This window comes from Mus caroli, chromosome 9 (assembly GCF_900094665.2).
Source record: "Mus caroli chromosome 9, CAROLI_EIJ_v1.1, whole genome shotgun sequence".
Taxonomy (NCBI): Eukaryota; Metazoa; Chordata; class Mammalia; order Rodentia; family Muridae; genus Mus; species Mus caroli.
This window is the reverse complement of record NC_034578.1, coordinates 21130597-21153629: the sequence shown is the minus strand read 5'-3', so window position 1 is coordinate 21153629 and position 23033 is coordinate 21130597. Positions and strand designations below refer to the sequence as shown.

The following is a 23033-nucleotide window of genomic DNA, read 5'->3' as shown; positions in this document are numbered from 1 at the left end:
GACTGAGCCAGAGGAGATCAAGGACACCACAAGGGACCTGCAGGGTAAATTAACCTGGGCCCATGGGAGCTGACAAAGACTGAACTGCCAACCAAAGAGCATGCACGGGTGGAACCTAGATCCTCTACACATTTGTAGCAGACATGCAGCTTGGTCTCAGATATCTCAGTGTGTGTGTGTGTGGGTGGGGTGGGGGGTGCTGTCTCTGACTCTGTTGCCTGCCATTGGATCCCCTTTCCCCTACATGGACTGCATGGTTGGGCCTCAGTGGGAGAGGATGTGCTTAGTCTTGGTGGGTTTGGATGTCCCAAGGTGGGGTGGTACCCAGGGGGGCTTCTCTTTCTCTGAGCAGAAGTGGAGGGGGTAGTGGGAAGAGGGATTTGTAAGGGCAGGGCTTGGAGGAAAGGAAGGAGGGCGCTGCAATCAGGATATAGATAAAAAAAAAATCAAGTATTAGAAAAAAAGACTGACATCAGATTCATAGCTTTATAAGACACATTCCTTCTGCAATATATAATATATAATATATATATATAATATATAATATATAATGTATGTATTATTATGTGTATGTATTATGTGTATGTATACAGTGTTCAATATGTACATGTATTCAGTCTGTTTCTGTTATTAACATGCATTTAGAGGCTCTTTTAATAATGAGTATACTAATACTCAGTTGTGAAGCCAGTCTATCTAGAGACTTCCTGATTGCAAATCTTTGCTTAATAATGAATTAAAAACCAGTATCAAGCTGCAGAGTTAGACATTGACTCAAACATATGTATTACATAGAAATGTATCTGATATTTATTTATTTATTTACAGGGCTTTTTCCTTTTGGACCAGATATGAGATTTACTACTAAACACGATTTAATGAGGCGGAGAATTTGGCATCGTGGGAGCTTTCACACCCAGTCACTTTGTTTAGGGGACTGCAAAAAGAGATGCCATCAAGAATGAGACATTTCTCACTAAACACAGAAGTAAACTGCTTCATTATATGACAAACCTGACATTGGTTCTTGGTAGTTTTAATAATGGAGTTTTGCTTTTGCTTTGTTTGAGACAGTGTCTCACTATGTAGCCTGGGCTGGCCTGGAACACAAAGGCCTGCCTCAGCCTTCTACTACATCACCACACCCAGCCCGATACTGGTTTTTAATTTTTTTATTAGGTATTTTCTTCATTTACATTTCAAATGCTATCCCCTTTCCTAGTTTTCTCTCCTAAAATCCCCTATACCCTCTCCCCTTCCCCTGCTCCCCAACCCATTCACTCCAGGTTCCAGACCCTGGCATTTCCCTGTACCAGAGCACATAATCTTCGCAAGATGAAGGGCCTCTCCTCCCATTGATGGCCGACTAGGCCATCCTCTGCTACATATGCAGCTAGAGACACAAGCTGTGGAGGTACTGGTTAGTTCATATTGTTGTTCCTCCTATAGGGTTGCAGACCCCTTCAGCTCCTTGGGTACTTTCTCTAACTCCTTCATTGGGGACCCTGTGTTCCATCCAATAGATGACTGTGGGCATCCACTTCTGTATTTGCCAAGCACTGGCATATATAACTCTCTCTCAAGAGAGAGCTATAACAGGGTCCTGTCAGTAAAATCTTGTTGGCATATTCAGTAGTGTCTGGGTTTGGTGGTTGTTTATGGGATGGACCCCCGGGTGGGGCAGTCTCTGGATGGTCATTCCTTCAGTCTCAGCTCCGAATTAATTAATTAATTAATTTAATTAATTTTAAGCAAAGATTTGCAATGATAAATTCTCTAGAATTTATCACTGTATTCAACTGTATTCACTGGCTTCACTGTATTCAACTGAGTATTAATATATACTTATTATTCTCAAAAGAGCCTTTACATGGATGTTAACAGTCAGAAAAAGACTGCATTTGCATCCATGAACAGAAGCAAGCTAAATACCTCAATTTCATCTCTGAAATGGTTACTATAGATTGTGACTTAACATACATAATAAACATGTGCCTGACACAAAAATTATGAAAAGGTGGTGTGATTGGTAACCTTGGTTACCAATTTGGTTATCAATTTGATTGGATCTGAAATCAACTAAGAAATAGGAAATAGGAAATAGGAAAATATGTGAGAGTCATCCTAAAAAGGATTAGCTGAGAAGAAATCCCTCCAGGGTGAGCAGCACTTCTCTGGAGTAGGCCAAGTAGAAAGAAGTTTGGGGGAAATGCTTGTGCTTTGCCTGCACTACTGAGTCATCTACAGGTAGGTGCTTACACCCTGAGGCAGCTAGACTCTTTCACTGACACTGGAACATAGATGGATTAACAACCAGGTTTCCCATTTCTCCAGCGTGCACATAGCTGCTGTTGAACAACCCAATTAAACTCATGGAGGCAAATCTAGTAAACCCTCTGTAATATAGATCACTGTTGACAGAAAAATAGACAGATAGATAGGCAGAGATAGAGACAGAGACAGAGAGAGACAGAGAGAGAGTTAGAGCTCCGCATTGGCCTGTTCCTCTAACTAGTCACTTATTTTCTCTTCAATCCCTACCTCAATTCTATTCTCAAAAAAGGACTTCTGAACTTTTAAACGTTATGATTCTTATTATTATACTTCTACTTCTATTACCTGGAGACAGCATATCTTTTTATGTTCATTTTTTTCTAATACAAATTATAAGCTACTTTGAAGGACAAAGCATGAAATTGCATGCCATGCCTCTTTGACATAAAGATGTTAAAATTAATGACTAAACAAACATTTCTGAAAAGATTATTAATTTAAGTCTCCCCACCATCACCACCCACACAAAGTAAAATATTTTGTAAAGAAATCACCATTTAAAATTCTCATTTTATGTCAATCTAAGAAGTAAAATGGTTCTGGATTTAGATTTCAAAAATGAGAACCCAGCTCATAAAGAACATCTTGCAGTTTTTAAGAAAAGAATATTATATTAGATGGATTCAGCTTCCTATGAGTTACAGACATAATGCTTTCTATGGCTTACAAATAATAATAATAATAATAATGCTGTTAGCCTCATCCTAAGGCCTGAAAGTTAGGATCTGAAAGTTAGGATCACTAATGGAGATATTTATTTGGGGATAGTTAGGCACAACACTATATAGATAAAAAAGCTTTAGTCCCTACATACACTTACTATACAAATATAATTAAAATAATATTCAAGGAGCAGTGGAAAATAAAATATTAAACCTGTTTTTGTTTATCCTTAGTTAAGACTTTATCATGAAGAGGGAAAAAAATATATTATAGGTGGGTATAATTCTAACTCAAGGATTGAACAGGCATAAGCAGAAGGACCAATTCAATATCATAATCTGCTACTGCCCTTGTCGGTTTTTGTCAACCTGACACAAGCTAGGGGAGGGTCAACAGGGAAAAGAGAGGAATTTAAATTGAGAAAATGTCTCCATCAGACTGTCCCACAGGCAAGTCTGTGGAGCAGTTTCTTCATTAATGACTGATACAGGAGAGCACAGCCCACTGTGGGTAGTACCAAGCCTGGCATATGAACGGACCTCAACTATATAAGAAAACAATCTAACAAGCCATGAGGAGCAAGCCAGTAAACAGTATTCCTTCATAGCCTCTACTTCAGTTCCTGCCTTCACTTCCTTTCATGAGAAACTAAGCTGTAAGAAACCCTCTTCTCCTCCAAGTTTGTGGGGTTTTTTTTTTGTCTTGCCTTTTGACCATGGTGATTATTACAAGCAACAGAAAGCAAACTAGAACTGCTACAGAGTACATTCATGGCCATCCTCCCATATTAGAAACACTATGGCAGGAACAGCAAACAAGTTGCATTTTAGTAGAGGATTCCTCAGTAAAGCTCATAAATAAGATCCACTAAGAGACTTAATGCTTCCTCTAAAGAGAATCAGGATCAGATGACTTTAGTCTACTCAAACATACCCTGGCTCCTGCTTCCCACCCCCACCAAAAACATAGGAAAATAACACAATATAGCCTTGATCCTCAGATACTGTGTTGGTAATTTGGGGGGGGGGGGGCGAGTAGAGAGGAGGGGATCTAAAAGGCAGGGACCTCAACTGAGAAAAGGCCTCTATCAAATCTGTGGGGCACTTTCTTGATTAATGATTGATATAGGAGGCTCCAGCCCAATGGGCAGTGCCACCTCTAGGAAAGTAGTCCTGGGATGGGTGTTTCCCCTTAAATAAAGGCAAGCTGGCTGGGCATGACGGTGCATGCCTTTAATGCCAGCACTTGGGAGGCAGAAGCTGGCAGATCTCTGAGTTCGAGGCTAGCCTGGTCTACAGAGTAAGTGCCATGATAGCCAGGGCTATACAAAGTACATTATGTTGCTTTGATGAAACACCATGACCAAAGCAACTTAAGAGTTTACCTGGGTTTATGGTTCCAGAAGATTAGAGTCTCGTGAGAGCAGGGAAATCATGGCAGTAGGCATAGCTGGAGCAGCAAGCTGAGAGCCCACATTTTGAATCACAAACATAAAACAGAGAGCCAACTGGGAATATGGTAAGGCCTGCTGCCAGTGATAAGGTCTTCCAGGAAAGCTACACCTTCCAGCCTGCCCCAAACAGCACCATAGAGACTATAGAGGAAATCTTATTCAAACAACCAGACATTCTACTAAAACACATTCAAATGCTATTCTTTAAACTAAAATCCTAATGTAAAAACTTTTAAGAGTTCTCTTAGTGTCTTGGGGTTTTACTGATATGAAGAGGCACCATAAGCAAGGCATCTCTTATAAAGGAAAACATTTTGTTTGGGGTGGGCTAATAATTTCGTAGGTTTAGTCCATTATCATCACGGCAGGAAACGTGGCAGCATCCAGGCAGACATGGTGCTAAATAAGGAGCTGAGAGTTCTACATCTTGATCCTCCACAGGCAGCAGAAGGGGACTAAGTTCCACAATGAGCAAGCCTGATCACAGGAAACTTCAAAGTCTGTCCACACAGTGACACACTTTTCTCCAACAAGGCTCCTAACAGTGCTACTTGCTATGGTCCAAGCATTCAACCATGAGTCTATGGGGACCACACCTATTCAAACCACCACACTTAGTGACTCACACTGTCTATAGTTTATCATTTAAAATCACTAACATCTCTTAAAAGTAAGATGCAGTGTTTCTTTACTTATAATTATCAGGTTGTCAAATTATAGAAGAAAAGGTAAACTTGACTCTATCCACCTATCTAGGCTCACCTCTGCTCCAAAGCTACATCTACACTACTTCTACCCAGACAGAATCAATCAAGTTAACCAACTGTCTCAGTTACTGTTCTGTTGCTATGATAAAAACCACACAACCAAGGCAACTTTGAAAACAAAGAATTTATTTAGGCTTACAAGTTCCGGGAGGGTAAGAATCCATCATGGCAGGGAGGCAAGGCAGCTGAGGTAGGAAACTGAGAGCTTGCATTCTTAACTACAAGCATGAAGCTTACAGAGCAAGTAGAGGCTGTAAACTCTCAAAGTCTGATCCCAGTGACTTCTTCCTCCAGTAAGGCCATACCACCCAAACCTCCCCAAACAGTGCCATACCAGCCACTGGGAAATAAATGTTCAAATATGAGGGACATTTTCACTCAAACCACTACACCAACACTATTAAGGATAAAATTGTAATGTTTTAACTACATCAACTATTATAATAAATCCAACTTCCAAAATGCAAAAAAAAATTAACCAATAGGGAAAAAATGTAATTGAGAAAAATACTGTTCCCTTCAGTAAAGAGTATTTCAATTAAGTCTAGTAACTTAATATAAACATGTGGTAAAACATGATTAGCAAAACAATATACACTTTACACTGTCTAGGTCCAGCATGGACTCAATTTCATCCATTGTTCTGCTTTCACCTTAAAACAGGAGCAAGGAAATATAACCAATTTCCTTTACACTCATGATCTTAGGCTTTTAAATCAACCTCAAGTGGAAATAGTCACTTGAAAATAAGAATGCCTTTGAATATACTCAACTTACCCGGGGTAAAAATACACACTGTTTCTTTATATATAATGACATTAACCAACCTATATTCAAAATAACCTTTAATGATACTTCAAATGGATTATAGATTAGTGTTCAGACTGAATTAGAAAACAAGGAGAATAACATTTCCCCACAATATCCACACAATGAATGTAAATCGGAAGATAATCATTTGAATTATGACATTTTAATACACCTTTCTTTCCAAAATTCAAAGCAAATAATTGCTGAACGTAAGTGCTCATGTGACACAACTCCACTGAAGGTGATCAGCCAGAGGACAAACATCCTCTAGTAGTAAGCACCACTTGGTGGCTTTCCTTTAGTAATCACTCGGAGAGACTACTCAACAGCTAACGCCCATCATTTCTCAGTTCTCAACTTTTACCAAAGGAAGGAGATAGAGGAGATACAAACCCTATTATGCAATAGCTGTATTTTTAAATGTTTGCACATGAGATAAAATACAACATGCATTCACTGTAATTTGAGGGTTTTTTTATTATTTATTTATTTATTTATTTATTTATTTTTGGTCCTTTTGAGACAGGGTTTCTTTGTATAGCCATGACTGTGCTGGAACTCACTTTGTAGACCAGGCTGGCCTTATTTATTTATTTATTTATTTATTTATTTATTTATTTATTTATTTTTGGTCTTTTTGAGACAGGGTTTTTTCTCTGTATAGCCCTGGCTGTCCTGGAACTCACTTTGTAGACCAGGCTGGCCTCAAACTCAAAAATCCACCTGCCTCTGCCTCCCGAGTGCTGGGATTAAAGGCGTGCGGCACCACGCCCGGCTGAGATATTATTTTTAAATTTATCCGAAAATGATTAAAAAGAGCAGAACTCCATATTAGTAAGAAATCATCTCACCTACTACCATAAGAGTGAATTCAAATCCTCTTTTCACGGATTTTCTGTACACTTGATTTGGGAGGTTGGCAAATCCCACATAGCCCTCAAGGTTCTTCGGTTGCTGTGGAGGTAAGAGAAACATGTGACTCATGCATCCACGCTGTCACAGTATGTACATTCCCCACATTCACCTATTTTTTTTTAATTACACAAACTATTCTTCATAGCAAATCAAATAGCTTATATTATCATCAATGAAAGCACTAATTGCAAAAGGTACAGGATAAATTAAACATGACTTGAAAATAAAATGATTATTAAAACCCAGGGACGAAGGATTAATGAAGCCTATTTCAGAGCAAAGACAGTAAGTTAGTAACAAGAACTGACCAACAAACTAAAGCAACAAAATAATGAAGTTTTAACCACAAAAAAATTCAAATCCCCTTAAATGTGTATAATGAGAGCCTTTGCTCAAACTAATTTCCACACTATGTGTTCCTTTAAATTCTCTTGACTCATGCAATAAAATAAATATTTGTGCTTAAAGCACCTCTTTTCCATAAATCTTGAAGGTTTTCAAAATCAATGTAATCTCAGGCCCATTGTATCATTTCAAGATTACCCATGATCTTGCTACTTCCATCTTCATGAAATGAAATAATGCATTCAAAATAAACTATAATTATGTCAGCTATATGGAGTTGTGATTCTTTGATGACCTAAACAATCATTTCACAAGTAATTTTTAAAAATTTAATTCTAAATTGGTCGAGTAAGCCTAATTCTTAATTGAAGAACTGATGAAAACTACTGTTCATAGTTACACTATGGAGTGAGTAGAGACTTACTGGTTAGTTTTACTTCAGAAATAGTCTTACTCATATTTAAATATAGTCGCAAATACTCTCAAGAGGTATAAACATCATCTAAGTTTCTGACACTGATTTCAATTCCAATGGTAAAACAACTCTTGATAGCAAAGCATTACTCCAACACATCTGGATTTAAATGGTCTACACTTTTTATTTATATGTAAGCCACAACTTCCATGCCTTCCAACATAAGCTAACTTTTAATCCAAATACTGGAGACCCAAGTAGCCAGTTAAATTAAAAGCTAATTTTGAACTTATTTAGGAGCCTAATAAGAATATAGTATTTTAAAGTTAAGTATTACAAGTACAGCTAAAACTATATTTTAAAATTTAAGTTTCCTTAAAGGTCATATTTCATCTAATTACAAGTTAAAATGAACTTAGACTATAGACAAGACTTTGTATAAATTACATAGTATACTCACAGCTACTTTGTAATGGAAACATTCCCATCATTCCAATGTTCCAGATTCCAACAGAACAAATTCACAGAAGACAGCAAGTGAAGAATTCCACATTGTAATGGCACATTCAGTCCAAACAGGAGTAGCAGATCCATTGCAGCATAGCAAAATACAGAAAAATAAAAGTTACTTACATGTAACTCAACAAGTTAAAAGTAAATTAATAAATTAAATTGGAGACAGACTCATATGCATGTACCAGTAATATTCTCACATTTTCAGTCTTAACTTTTAATAAAAGTCCAGTTACTATACTATGTACCTGGAATCTTACAGGAAATGCTGGGGAAAATGTAGAAATACGAAGTTCAAGAAGGTATACTATGAATTTCATATTGTTGTCGATCAATATCCAAGTTCAGACAAACACAAACATTTTAGTTAATATCTTTTCATACAATACTATATTCAAAATCTATGAATTCAGAGATAAAAGACATATAGATTGTAACTAAAGATGATAAGCCATAACACACAGGAAAAATTAAGTAAACTATAGGCTGTAAAAACTGAAACAACTTAAGGAACACAGAAAAATCACATTAGGATAAACTGCCTGTGAAAGGCTCAAGTTTACACTTGTACAATGTACTTCATGAGGCAGTGAAAGTCTTCTAGTAGTTTATACTTAATAAGTAAAAGCAAAATTTCAAAAACTGTCACATACATGCATGCATGTGCTGTGCAAAATATCTGAAAGTTAAAAAAAAAACTTCAGCAACTATCCTTTTCTTTTGCCTTATCAAGGAAGCCACCAGACAGAAGGCATAAAACACCTCAGAGTATGTACCTGTGCCTCATTCATTGTCTTTTCTTCAACAGTCTTTGGTTCATAATCAGTACTGTTTTAGGGTTGAATTAAGAAAAGGCAGGAAGCATTCCAGACAACAGGAAGGACCCTAAACTGGCAATAAATCTGCTACTTTCAGGAACAAAAGAGAAGATAAGTGATCTATACCAGAGGAAAAAGACAACGGGACAGGAAATGAGGTCAGAGAGGCAGGCAGGGGCCAGATCATGTAGGACTCAGCAAAGTAAGAAGTTTGAATATTATTTTAGACATGAGAGAAAACCACTGGAGGGTTTTGCATAAGCAAGTGACCTGATTAACATTTTAAAGATAACTCTTACTGCTAAATGAAGTGGAATAAGAATTAAGAAGACTACTGCAATAATCTAAGAAAGAGTATATTAAATTAAGCTACTAATAAAAAGCAAATGAGAGATTAAAGATTTGAAATATGTTTTTGAAGGTAGAGTTGGTGGAATACTGCTAATAAATTAGACAACACCAGTGGGGGAAAAAAAAAACAAATCAAGGGTAACTTGGGTAAGTGCTGGCTACTGCCTCCAACAAATTTCCCAGAATTTGTATGCAAGCATCCCAGAAAATACAAAACCTAAAGTCTGGAGCTAACCTGGCAAATACAGTATAAAGAATAGACTAACAATATAACAGTGTTTGTTAGCCAGGGGAGGTAAAGTTTCATTTCTTTTTTTTTTTTTGTAAAGATTTATTTATTTATTTATATGTAAGTACACTGTAGCTGTCTTCAGACACTTTGTCTTCTCTCTCCAAGCCCCACTAGCTCCAGCCCAAGGATTGATTGATTATATGTAAGTACACCATAGCTGTCTTCAGACACCCCAGAAGAGGACATCAGATCTCATTACAGATGGTTTGAGCCACCATGTGGTTGCTAGGATTTGAACTCAGGACCTTCAGAAGAGCAGTCAGTGTTCTTACCCACTGAACCATCTCTCCAGCCCAGGTTTTCATTTCTTAAGCATCTTTCCTTACCTTGAATTTTAAAAACAGCCTAAGTCTTTAAATCTGAAAGTCTTAACCACCCACTGATTCATTTCCTGCACATGTAAAATAGTCACAGTACCAGAATGAAGTAATCTCTGGGTAAGGAAATGCTATTTATATGTATGTGAGTGATGTAATTATGACATTTATAATCATGAAAATATAAATAAATGTATAGTTTCACCTAGGCTCCCACCAAAATATTCTTGGGTCATGGAGGTCCTCCCTGATCAAGCTAGTTACATAAGAAGCAACACTGATCTCTTATAATAACTTGTATTTATAAAATATTTTAGTTAATAGATATTATTTCTCTATCAAATATCTTATTTAAGAGAAGGCAAACTACTCTGTTGATTGACGGACGTAAAATACATTGTATAGAGCTGTGTTAAATTCATTTAACTATTTCTAGAAATCAAAAAAAATACCTGAATAACAATATATTTCAAATAAGTTCTAACACGATATTGAAAAAATTGAAGAGCTTTTTTTGCCATTCATATAGATTCTATTTCTCCCACTGTCATTGCAATTTAAGAAAATAAATACCAGGTTACAAAGATACAGAGGGTGTCATCAATAACTTTAAATATCATGGATAAACATTTGGTCTTTCCTATATGATTTTAAATTCAATCTTTGGATTTTAGCGTATATGTTCATTAGGTATTTTACTTAATGACAAATAATTGAATTTGCCTCCAAATTTTTCAATTAATTCTAATGTGGGTTGGGGGAGGGGCAGGTAATGATGCACAGCTGCAGTTCCAGGCCCAATGGAAGTAGAGCAACAGTCAGTTGAGCACTTGGGCTCAAGGCCAGCTCAGGTAACATAGTGAAACCTCCATTGCAAAACTAACTCATTATAATTATGAAAGCCAATCACAGATTATAAAAGGAAAAGATATTACCACAGAAATGTACACGTCTACAACTTAACGTCCCTAGTATTACATAATAAGTATAACTACAACTCCCAGGCATTTGCTTAGTCAAATTTCTAAGTTATACAGCCAAAGAAAAAATGTTGAAGAACTTCATTCACCATTAAAATGGTATATTTTTAATATAAATGATCTTTAAAAATACCTACATATGAAACTTAGTATAACATGAACACTGAAATATTACGAGACTATGTAGGCATAGCTCCTGCTCCTATTTTAAAGGTTCATATGCTATCCTGTATTCCTCCAGCTAGTTTTTACTACAATGGGCTTTTTTTTTAATGTGAAATTTATTTTGTGTATGAATATAGACATGTGGATACCATGGCTCTAATGTCAGACAACTTTGGGCATCAGTTCTTGATTTCTACAATGCTGAATGAGGCTCTCTCTCGTTTCTGCTGCTGTGCTGTAATTTTTAAGCTAGTGACAGGATTACAGATAGAACTGATGAACTAACATCTTATTCTCATTCATGTGCATCTGGATGTGTGTGTATGTGTGTGTGTGTACATGTCACATGCACATGAGCACTTATACAAGCCAGAACTGGGCATCAAAACCCCTGGAGGTGAAGTTACAGGCGGTTATGAACTACCCAGTATGGGTGCTGGGAAATAAAGGAGTTCCCAGGAAAAGCAGCAACAGGCTCTTAACCATTGAGTACTTTTCCAGCCTCAACTTTCATTAAATTTCTCTTAGATGGTATACTAGACTATATTTCAAAGTACTAAGCTGATGGATTCCTATAATTAACCTATAGGAGGAGGTGCTAATTCCTAAATTTCTGACTCAAGTTTGAGCAACTAGGTAAACTGTTGTTCAAATTAGTAAATATAGAAATCATTTCAATTTAATGTATCAACTGGACCTTAGAGAAGACAGGTCACTGGAAGGAGGTTAAATAAGGAAGCAGATGTTTATACCATGAAGGAAGGGATTTTCCCTAACACCTGAAATAAAACCACCTTCCAATCTTAAAAGGGGAGGAATGACTAGAAAAAATGTAAAAGACAAATATGTACAAGCAACAAGAACAGGTAGAGAAAGGTCGGGCCTGGTGGCTACTCGGGAGTCTAAGGCAGGAAGTATACAGGTTCAAGGCCTGCCAAAGCTGCAGTGACTTTAAGGACAGTTTGAGCAACAGCTTTGAGACCTTTGTCTCAGAATAAAAAGTTAACAAAGCTGAATAAGACTTAAGTTGGTGTTGGAGAGCTGCTAAAGTTGAAAGAGTTTTGCAATAGCTTGAAAAACTTAAGTGTGTACATCTATGTATTTGAGTCAGACTAAAGAAATGAAACCATAAGTCATCATCATTCATTATTACAGCATTTTTTTAAAGTCAATTAACAGCCAACCAACCAGTTGGATAGCTCTGTGGGTAAAGATGCTTGCTGGCAAACATGAAGACTTTAGCTCAGATCCCCCAAACTCACTCCCTCAAGTTGACCTCCCCAAGTATGCCCACCCCCAGGATAAATAAACTAATGTAAAAAAAAAAAAATCAAATAAAAATAATAAAAACAATCTAAAAGAAGACAGTACCCCAGTCTTTTAACACCAGTGCTGTTTTGGCTAGCTGGGCTTGATGACAATTCTATTATCCCCCAAGTTACTGCCAAGGAATCAAGAATCAATTCCATTTTTAAAAATTCACAATGAAAGAAAATGAAGCCATGTACATCATAAACCACCATGTGTTTACTTTTTAAAATCATTTTATTCATTTACATTTCAAATGCTATCCCCCTTCCCAGTTACCCCTCTACCAGCCTCCCATCTCAACCTCCCTCCTCACCCCTTCCCTTTGCCTCTATGAATGCCTCTACCCATTTACCCACTCCCACCTCACCCCTCCAGCATCACCCAACGCTGGGGTATCAAGCCTCCCTCCCTCCCTCCCTCCCACTGATGTCAGATACGGCCATACTCTTCTACATATGTATCTGGAGTCCTGGCTACCCCCATGTATACTCTTTTGTTGGTGGTTTAGTCCCTGGGTTTTAATGAAGGCCAGAACTAGAACAGAACTTCAGAAATAGGAGATGGGGGCATATTTGATATATTCAGTAAGTTCTCTGAATCTAAGAAAAAAAAATGCATAGGCAAAACTATAGCAGCCCAAGAAGAAAAGATAAAAATATCTTAGTTGACAACATAATCAGTAAGAAAATAAGATTGTCCTAAAAGGTTATTTAAGATTCATTAGCTTATTTCTCTAGAATGTAGCCCCAGAAAAGGCTACGTACAAAATTAAGTTCAGAGGAAAGTAGCAACAATGGTACAAAAACTCTGGTTCTCTGCCTCATAAACACTGTTAAAAGAAATGGAAAACAAACTCCCAAACTTCAGGAAAGCCGCAGGACTGCCTCCAGAGGATTGTGTAATACTGAAGAAGAAGAAATAACCTTCTCATCTCAAAAAATAAATGAGCACTTCTGAATACCAGCATTCAGCTATGTAACAGTGACAGCACAACTTTGTCAGAAAATAGTGAGGTTCTAACACAGGACAGATGGACACTTTGTCCACCAGAAATATATACAAGCCACATAAGTGATTTTAAATTTTCTTTGAGTTACATTAAAAAAGCAAAAGGAAGTAAGTAAAATTAATCAAAACAACATTATTTCACCAATGCAAGATGTTCAAAACTTTATATAAAAATATGTATTTCACCAGGCAGTGGTGGTGCATGCCTTTAATCCCAGCACTTGGGAGGCAGAGGCAGGTGGATTTCTGAGGCCAGCCTGGTCTACAAAGTGAGTTCCAGGACAACCAGGGCTACATAGAGAAACCCTGTCTCAGGAAAAAAACCAAAAAACAAAAAACAAAAAAAAAAAAAAACAACAGCAGCAAAAATATGTATTCCTATATGACAATCCATACCTTAATGCACACTAACATCATCTAAAAAAGCGTTCACCCACCGTGTATGTTACTACCATGTTGGACAGTTCAGGGTTAAGTAGGTGGTTACCTACTGAAGACTGCGGTGAGCTGCTTCTATGAGACCAAATGATTTAATTTACCTTCCAATCCTGAGATCGCATTAAAGTGTTGGGAAGGTGATCAAGTACATATCCCAGAAGTATAGGCATTAGTTTTATCCCACTTTTAATCAGTCATTGTTATCTTTTCTCCATACAATGTATGAGCACTCTCTTAATTTTACTGTATGGTTCTGAACAGGAAAATTTTGTAAGTGAAAAAAAATCTGTATATTTTTGTACTGCTTTCCTACTGCATTCCCATGAAAAAAACAAACACTTGATTTAGGGGGTGAGGATCGGGGACGGATATGACAGACCTTGCATATTGATATTGGGAAATACTTAAATTTTTAACATAAAATTATTAGCTAAATTTTAATAAACTATAAAGGTTTTTATAAAATTATAAGCTAGCTCTACAACTAAAGATTTGAAAAGCCTACTTTGTTAGGCTTCTGAAGCAATCAAAATAACTTACTATCTCAAAAAAGCAAAAAAGGTCTATGGCCTTTTTTCTTTAGCTTTGGAGGCTACAGAATTCTAGTGAGCTTTTGATGAAAGCACACACCTAACCCCCACCTAGAAGTAGGCAATTACTATCCTAGCTGTAGAGCCCCAAATATAGTAGTTTTAACAATAACCCCCAAAACCCATACTATGAGTAATAAGTTCCAAAACAGGTAAATTATCTTATTAAAGATGTTAGGAGTTACAGAGACAAAGTTTGGAGCAGAGACTGAAGGAATGACGACCATCTAGAAACAGTCCCACTGGTGGATCCATCCTATAAACAATCACCAAACCCTGACACTATTGTAGTTTCCAACAAGAGCTTGCTGACAGGAGCCTGATATAACTCACCTGAAAGGCTCTGCCAGTTCCTGAGTAATACAGAAGTGGATGCTCACAGTCATACATTAGAGGAAGCACAGGGTCCCCAATGAAGGAGCTAGAGAAGTAACCAAGGAGCTGAAGGGGTTTGCAGCCCTAAAGGAGGAACAACAATATGAACTAACCAGTACCCCCAGAGCTCCCTGGGACTAAACCACCAATCAAAGAAAACACACTGAGAGACTTGTTCTAGCTGCATATGTAGCAGAGGATGGCCTAGTTGCTCATCAATGGGAGGAGAGGCCCTTGGTCCTGTAAAGGTTCTAAGCCCCAGTATAGGGGAATGCCTGGGCCAGGAAACAGGAGTGGGTGGGTTGGGAGCAGAGGAAGGGAGGAGAGGATAGGAGATTTTTGTTGGGGAAACTAGGAAAGGGGATAACATTTGAAATGTAAATAAAGAAAATACCTAATAAAAAAGAAAAGGGAAAAAAGATGTTTAGGTTCAATACTCTTAACACAGATTCATTAGTTAGGAAGAAGCAGTAAAATCAATGAAGCTGCTACAGGAATGAAGGTCTTTTATTTATCTTAGAGTCTAACTTGTTAAACACAATCTACCCATAACCAACAAAACTTAGTAAATCTACCCTTCAATCACAAAAGCCTGAAGGAAGCTGTGAGTGTTCTGTATTTAACCAACTTTTGCTCTAACAAAAACCGCCAAGGCAAGACTGATTAGTTTCTGTATGTTTTCACTATTTCCATTCATTTGTGCCAAATTTTCATTTCTCCGAACTTAAACTAGAGAAATCAATTCACCCTGTTCAGCAAGCTACATATTCTGAGCATCTTTAATCAATATCCTCAATGGGTTTGTAACTCTTTTACTTGTAGATTATTTTATATATCTACAGAACAAGATTATCCCTATTTAAATTTATTTCCTTTTCAACTAGCATCTCAACTTTATAGGATAAAACTAACAACAAAACAAGTAATCTAGCTCAATGCTTAACAGACACTAGATCTTAAATTGGACTGGATTTGAGGCGAGTCTACACAGGAAAATTCAGATCTGGCACTGTAACCTGGTCAAAATATGGCTAAGGAAGTCATAGGTCCTAGGGGAGAACCTATAGTCATGTTGTCAAATGACCTTTTAAATATTTATGTTTATAGATAGATAAATAGATAGACACATACATAGGTCAGACAGATGGCTGTTTAAAAAAGAAACCAGGAAATAAGAACAAAAGGTAGATATATATCTACAAAACAGAAAAATGGAAAAATGATTATATATAGTTTTAAAACTCATTTATTATTTAATGCTGCATATAATTAAAAGCACATAACCAAATATGCCAGACAACAGTCTTTAAAAGTCCAGTGTATTATGCTAAAAGCAAGAAAATAAGATTATACATAACAAATAGCTCATCCCAAAAATGTAAGAAATGTAAATTAAAAGCTTAAAATACTAATAAACACTCATAAGAATAACTGGAGAAGGGGAATAGGTTTGTTAAATATTATCTTTAAAATATTATTTATAATTTAAAATACTGAAGCTACAAAATGTTCAGAAACAGCAAAATAGGTAAGCAAATTTTTAAACTTTAACACATTTAATTTTAAAGTTTAAAACTTTTAAACATACTTAAAGCATAGTGATAATGGCTTAATAGGTCAAAAGACTAAGTTTAAAATTAAGAGAATATCTAACTTTCATATAAAGTATTTAGAGAATATTTTCACATATATTGCCTCATACTATAAGGAAGATTCCCAGCCCTCGCTGTTCATCAAAATCACCTAAAATACGTAAATTCAAATTTCTGGATCCTTTCTCACCTAGAGAATTAATGAATCTTCAAATGGGTTACATGCTGGAAATATTTCCAACACCAAAATAGGGCATAATACAACTAACTACATGAATTAATCAGCAATTGTTGAAGTTACTGTTTCCCTGTTCCTGGTTATTTAACCTTATTATACAAGTCTATTTACTAAAATTTTATACTTACTTTAAAAATGATTTAGAATGTCAGTATTTGAAATGCATTAGCTACTGGAAAAGTTATCTTTGTAGAAAATCACCTCATATTTCAGAATGACATAACAAGTGGTATGGTATTCTAGTTATTTTTAATAGAAGTATAAATTAAGACATAAAGATAAAATTATAAAAACTTGTTTACGCTTATACAAATAATTTCACTCAAAATTCTCTAAACTTGATAAAATAGGAAAAAAATCCCTTTAATAGAACTCTTGATTGCAGCCTTAAGACAATTTGTGTATATATATGAATACAAATGCTCGACTAATGAGATGGCTCAGCAATTAAGAGGACTAGGTGTTCTTCTAGAGGACCTTATGTTCAATCCCCAGCACCCATGTGGCAGCTCACAACTGTCTGTAACTCCAGTTCCTGGGGATCTGTTACTCTCACACCACAATGCACATAAAGTAAAGAAAATTAGGGCTGGAGAGATGGCTCAGTCATTAAGACACTGTCTGCTCTTCCAGAGGTCCTGAGTTCAAGTCCCAGCAACCACATGGTGGCTCACAACCATCTTTACTATGATATGATGCTTCTGGCATCCAGGTGTACATACAGATAGAGCACTTAACATACATTAAATAAATAAATAAATAAATAGATCATTTAAAAAATTAATTTTTAAAAAATTAGTTTTAAAAGATACAAACTGTCACTTCTTTAAAAAAAAAAAAACATTACTTTGAAATGTACCAGTTCAAATGTTAATAAAGAAACTTTAGTAATAATATGTTCACGAAACTAGAGGATTTGGCCTAAATCAGAACATGAAAATTTCACTTAATCACTTTTAGTTTTTTCTACTGTACAAATTAATGTTCATAAAATATAAAAATTTAACACACAAGTGAATACAGTAATCTTAAAAACAGTTTTTATCTTAGGTGACCTGTTATCGATACCACAGGAAATCCCACACACAGACACACACACACATATACTCTTAGATGTTTTCCAAGCCTCTCTAGCTCATGTTTTAAACTGTCCCTTTCAGGAAAAGCTATCTACTCATTGACCTATTCAGTCAAAAGGTCAAATATTCTACCTGGACCACCACCCTCCCTAATACATTACTACCAACAACCCTTTGTCTCCTTATGATTGTCCTCATTCTAGCTTAGTCTTGGAAAGATAAATAGCCTCTCCAATCACTTGGCCCCACTTTGATACCTTATATAATCAAGATGATTCTCATCATTGACATTCTTTTAAAATTCTTTAATAAGGAGTTTATTTTTAACTATCTACTTCTCTAGCTTCATAATCTATGATTTCTCAACATGTAACAAAATAACCATCCCTTTCATCTTATGTACCAAAGATTCCCCTTCTCCAGTCTGAACGGGGCAGCCTGGGATCGGTATATACACTACAGGCCTTTAAATCCCATCACAAAGTATTTATTAAGTACAACACAGATCTGGGAATACGAAAGTCAACCAACAAGATTAAGAATTTCTAGTGGAGGCAGTTGTCTGGATGTTTCTTAGTTAGCAGGCATCATGTTGGATCTTTCCACTCACTGCTTTAGGAAGGGAAAAGGAAAAACTGCTACTTTACTTGCCCAGCACTCAGTTAGGCATTCATTAAATCTGAAATGTGAATCCTGGTCAGATTCTGTAACCTAAGATCTTAATCTCATGGCTCTGTTTCTGTCAAAGTATTATCTTCAACTTCCCAGAGCCAAACATAAATAGCAGATACAAGACCTATACTTATTAAATGAATGAACTTGTAGTGTCAAAGTTAACATCAACATAACAGTAATGAACATCAATGCATTACAGATACATTGACAATGTTAATTCTAACGCCGTTACATCAAAACAAAAAGTTACAGAGAACCTGGATTTTGTACTCAGCCCCCTTTAAGTTGTAATCAAGGTTGCCTAAGAAACTTCCAAAACATTATATGCTATTTATTGCTGCTGCCCTTTGAGGCACCTCAGAAGTGGAAGGTTAAATCCCTATTGCTGAACATAGCATCTACTTCAGACCCAGGACTAAAGAATCTGAGCTAAAGCTGACCTGAAAGCGTCCTTCATGAAAACTGGTTTGTGTGGGACCACAAGACACTATCCAGCTACGCCCTGGTTTTTAACTGGTTTTGAGGGTGACCTCTTCTAGAGATTACAAATAGGGCCTCTCTAGTCCTACTAGCCTCTGGTGTGCAGAATAACTGAATCCAAAGTAAGAAAAATGCAACATGAACTTAACAGCCTTCATTTAAGTCTTCTTTTCTCATACCAAGTCCATAAACCCTTTGACAACATTTAAAATCCTTTTGATCATTAGCACTTTTTGACCACAGTACAGAGAATGGAATCTACACATTTTTGTCAGTAAAATGCACTAACAAATTTCAACTTTAAATAAAAATTGAAGATAGTTTTTTAAGTCAAAATATGAAATTAGGCTTTCTGCCAGCAATTCAGTCAAGCAACACTACTCTACTGTCCAGTCCCAGCCATACAGCCTATGTGATATATATATGATATATATATGTGTGTGTGTGTGTGTGTGTGTGTGTGTGTACACACACACATACATACCATCAAATTATATGTCTGAAGCCAACCTGCTCTACAACTATCTTCATTCCAATCGGTCATAAAAGCCACAAATTAACTCTCCTCCTACTTCTCCTTAACACTTTTGTTGTTAGAGCCCTTTAAAACTGTCCTAAGGTTGACTTGGAGTCGCTGCCAAACTAACCATGCTCTGCCACTAAACTGCATCCCCTCTCTCATCAACAGTTTTGGTTTGCTTTAATAGTAAGAGCACTGCCAGTATATTGAACTTAATAATAAAAGGTCTGGTCTAAGAGTTCTTCAAATATCCCAATAGATTGCATCTTTACCATAACTTCTCATGTACTTACCTACAAATTATCTTATCTCTAAACCAAAACAAGTACCTATAAATTGCTAAATTAGGAAAACATGCACCAAGTTCTCATGAACACACAAAAACTGTTTTCAATAATATAAGCCTGAATGCAATGTGGTATTTTTAATAACAGTTTAGGGCTGAGGCTCTATCACATTGCCCTATCACTGAATGACACACTGCTATCATGTCAACTACTGATGTAGCGTCCAGATTTCTTACATAGCGCCATTCAAGCCCTAGTCTCACTCAGCTGGATATAATGAAAGATTGTTTCTTGCCTCCCCTCTCCCCCCACCCCATCATCCCCTACTCTTTCCCTTGCTGTTTGGAAAAATAAAGAATCCAGGAAGAAACTGTTTGTGTCCATCCTTCAGTCTGTCAGGATTCTTCTACAAGTTGAACTCCCGTAGTTTCCCCAACTTCTACCTGAATGCACATAAATATTAAATAAATAAATAAATGCTTGTCACTCTAGATTACCTGTTCCTCGGGATTCCCAGAGGCAATTGGAAAGAGCGTTTCTTTTCGTCAAAATTAGAGAATCAAAATGAGTAACTCTTAAAGTTGAACTACTTAGCAATGAGCTTGCTAAGATTTAAGTAATAAGAAATGATTGCAGTGACTTAGCAAACATCTGGTCATCACAGATTCTAACCCTTCAACTGAAAGAAAGCAGATATGCAACAGTGTACTATAAAAAGTAACTTAGGAAGAAAAGAAATTTAAGAAAAAAGTCTCAATTGCTTATTTCATACTACAGAAAAAGTACGAAATGTGGGACTCTGGAGTGGAAAATATGAATGAGATGGCCTGTTCTTTTTCCAGCGTGTGGGGGAGGAGAGGAAATGAAAAGGCTTAAGAGAAAAACAGACTACTGAAATTATTTTCAAAAATTAATTTCCTTAAACTTCTCCAGCCCCCGTCTGCCCAACCCCCTCCCTTTTCCAGGCACCGTTCCCAGCCTTTACACCTCCTCCGGGGGGCGCCCTCCGAGACCTGATCTTTCCCTATTTTCCTAAAAAATTAAACCCAAACCAAGCTCAGGATCTGTCTCGAGACTCACTCGCCCGTCATCCACCGGCCTTCACGGTTGAGGCCAGAGAAGGCGAAGCGAGCAGCAGCATGTTTGTTGGAGCTGCAGCCGCCGCCGCCGCCGCCTCCTCCATCGCAGCCCCAGCTCAGGGCATCTTCTTCCTCCCTCCCTCCAGCCGCCCTCCCTGGCCGGCCCACGGAGAACCCGCGCCCAACTCGCTCACACATCCCCACCCCGCTCGCCCGGCCTAGGGGCGACCCTAGGCCACAAGGGGACCTCAGCCCGGGCTGCTCGGGCGGGAGACCCGGGCGGGCACGGCTGCGGGGGCCGGGTGGTCGGGGGGCCGGAGGCCCGGCTGGGGGAGACGCAGGAAAAGACTGGTCTCGGAGGCGGGCAAGAGCTGGGCTGGGACGGGGCGACTCGGGCCTCAGCGGCCACGGTCCACCCGCCCGCTCTCCCCGGCCTGCCCGCCAAGGCGCAGGAAACGCCGCCGCCTCGGCTGGCTCCGCTCACGTTCAATTCAAACTGTCACCGCGGCCGCCTCCCCTCCCTTCCCCTCCCCCCGGCCGCCGCGCCCCGGGCCCGCCGCCTCCCCGCCGCGCCGCTCGCCCCTCTAGCCCCAGGGCGTTCCCCGGCTCGTCCGGAGGTCGCCGGGGACCCGCGCGTCCCGAGCCGGGGCCGGGATGGCCGGCGGCCGGGGGCTGAGGCTCACCCATGGTGCCGCAGTTGACGCTCCTCTCCTCGGCAGCAGCGGATCTCGCACTGACCGACATCCCCTCCCCCTCCGCGACCAGCCCGGGCGCGGCGCAGCCGGCGGATTCTCCAAAACCACCTACGCCGATTCCGCAGCGTAGCCGCCCGGCGTCGCTGCCCCACTTACGCACACGGCAGCGGGCGGACTGCCCCACTGGCTCTCACCCGCCCTGAGGCTTCCGGGCCGAGCCGAGGCGGCTGCGCTCTCGCGAGATTACCCACCTCCGCGGCCTGCCGCCCTGCTTCGTTCACTCGGAGCGTGTTCTCCCTGGCGCCGCCGCCGATTTGCTGAGCCTCCTCAACCGCCATGTTTACATTGGCCGCGTCTGGGCACTTCCGTTGTCGTGGACAGTAGCGTCTTTTGTATGGTTTTTCTTTTCTTTTTTTTTTTTTCCGAGACTACCTCTACGGTTAACTGCGCTACTTTTGTCACTGAAAGTCCTGGGGACTCGGTGGGAGCGGCGACTGGGGCGCGAGGGCGGGGTCTTGCCCGAACTAAAGATGGCCGCCGCCAGTGCCGCCCCGCGCAATTTCACGTCAGGTTCTGGAGCCCCGGGAGCCGCGGGGTTGGCCCCCCCGCTCCTTACGGAATTGGCGTAAAGCTGGGAGGCGCCGGTTAAAGAGCCTGGCAGCTCTTGGAAAACTGCCCTCAGGGTGGGGGCCCCGCAGAGGTCGCTGGGCCGTGGACCTGACGTCTTTGAAAGAAGAAGGCAGGTGTCCGTCCTCCTCGTCTCCTCACTCGGGTGACTTTGTGGGTGGGAAGCGAGGTTAGGCCCTGCTCGCCTGGACACTTCCTGCTGGTCATCCCCGGCGGTCTGGCGCAGACGTGAGGCCGGCTGCTGCAGTTTCCTCACACTCCCTGGTGACTCACCTTGGTCCCTGCTCGCGCTCTGGTTGAGGAAATGAATGGACACACGTGAAGGAAGCTCGGGACCAGTTGAGGGTTGAAAGGCGGGAGGTGTCGTTTTCTGCTGTCGTTGGAGCGAGCCTTCCCTCACATGTTTCCTAGTGAGAGTGTTCTCAGTTTGCCAGGGATGCTCCCTGTCTGTCTTCCCTTTCTTGAAACTGATGCTCCCTTCGCTGTAAAGTTCACGCACAAGCTAAGGGCTTTTGTATCCAAAGTTACTGTGAGCACTAAAGAAATGTTCACAGCAGCAGATACTGGTGAAACAGTGTCTACCAATGGAATCGATAAGTTACAGTGTTTTAAAAGTTGATACAAAGAGGACTGCTATGTAAACTCAGTGAATTACAGCTATCAGCATTAATATGGAGAACAATAATGAGAACAATAATTTTAACGTTGCAAAATTTATCTAGTATAAGTAGTGGTTTTAGGGAGGTTTTAGTTTTTAAATGAGAAGCTGTGAACTCAAAGTGCAAAGGTCTCACAAATGATACATATAAAGTTTAAAATAATGGCTACTTTTACGGAAGAGGAGAGGGAGTGAAACAGGGAGTGTTCCATTGTATCTTTATTTTTCTGTCCAAGTAATCTG

General features: G+C 39.0%; 1 protein-coding gene across 3 annotated transcripts in view; it reads right to left on the bottom strand.

Annotated features, from left to right (window-relative positions):
• Septin7 (septin 7) overlaps positions 1–22346 on the bottom strand; it is a 79905-nt gene extending 57559 nt beyond the window's left edge. Inside the window, exons 1-3 of one of the 3 annotated variants that reach the window (XM_029481203.1) lie at positions 21757–22346; positions 8163–8167; positions 6879–6981 (exon numbers count right to left, since the gene is read on the bottom strand). In XM_029481203.1, coding sequence (XP_029337063.1) covers positions 6879–6888 — 10 coding nt within the window. In that variant the 5' untranslated portion in view covers positions 6889–6981; positions 8163–8167; positions 21757–22346. The other 2 variants (XM_021171533.2, XM_021171532.2) reach the window with 2 other exon arrangements.
• Between the last annotated feature and the right edge of the window lie 687 nt (positions 22347–23033).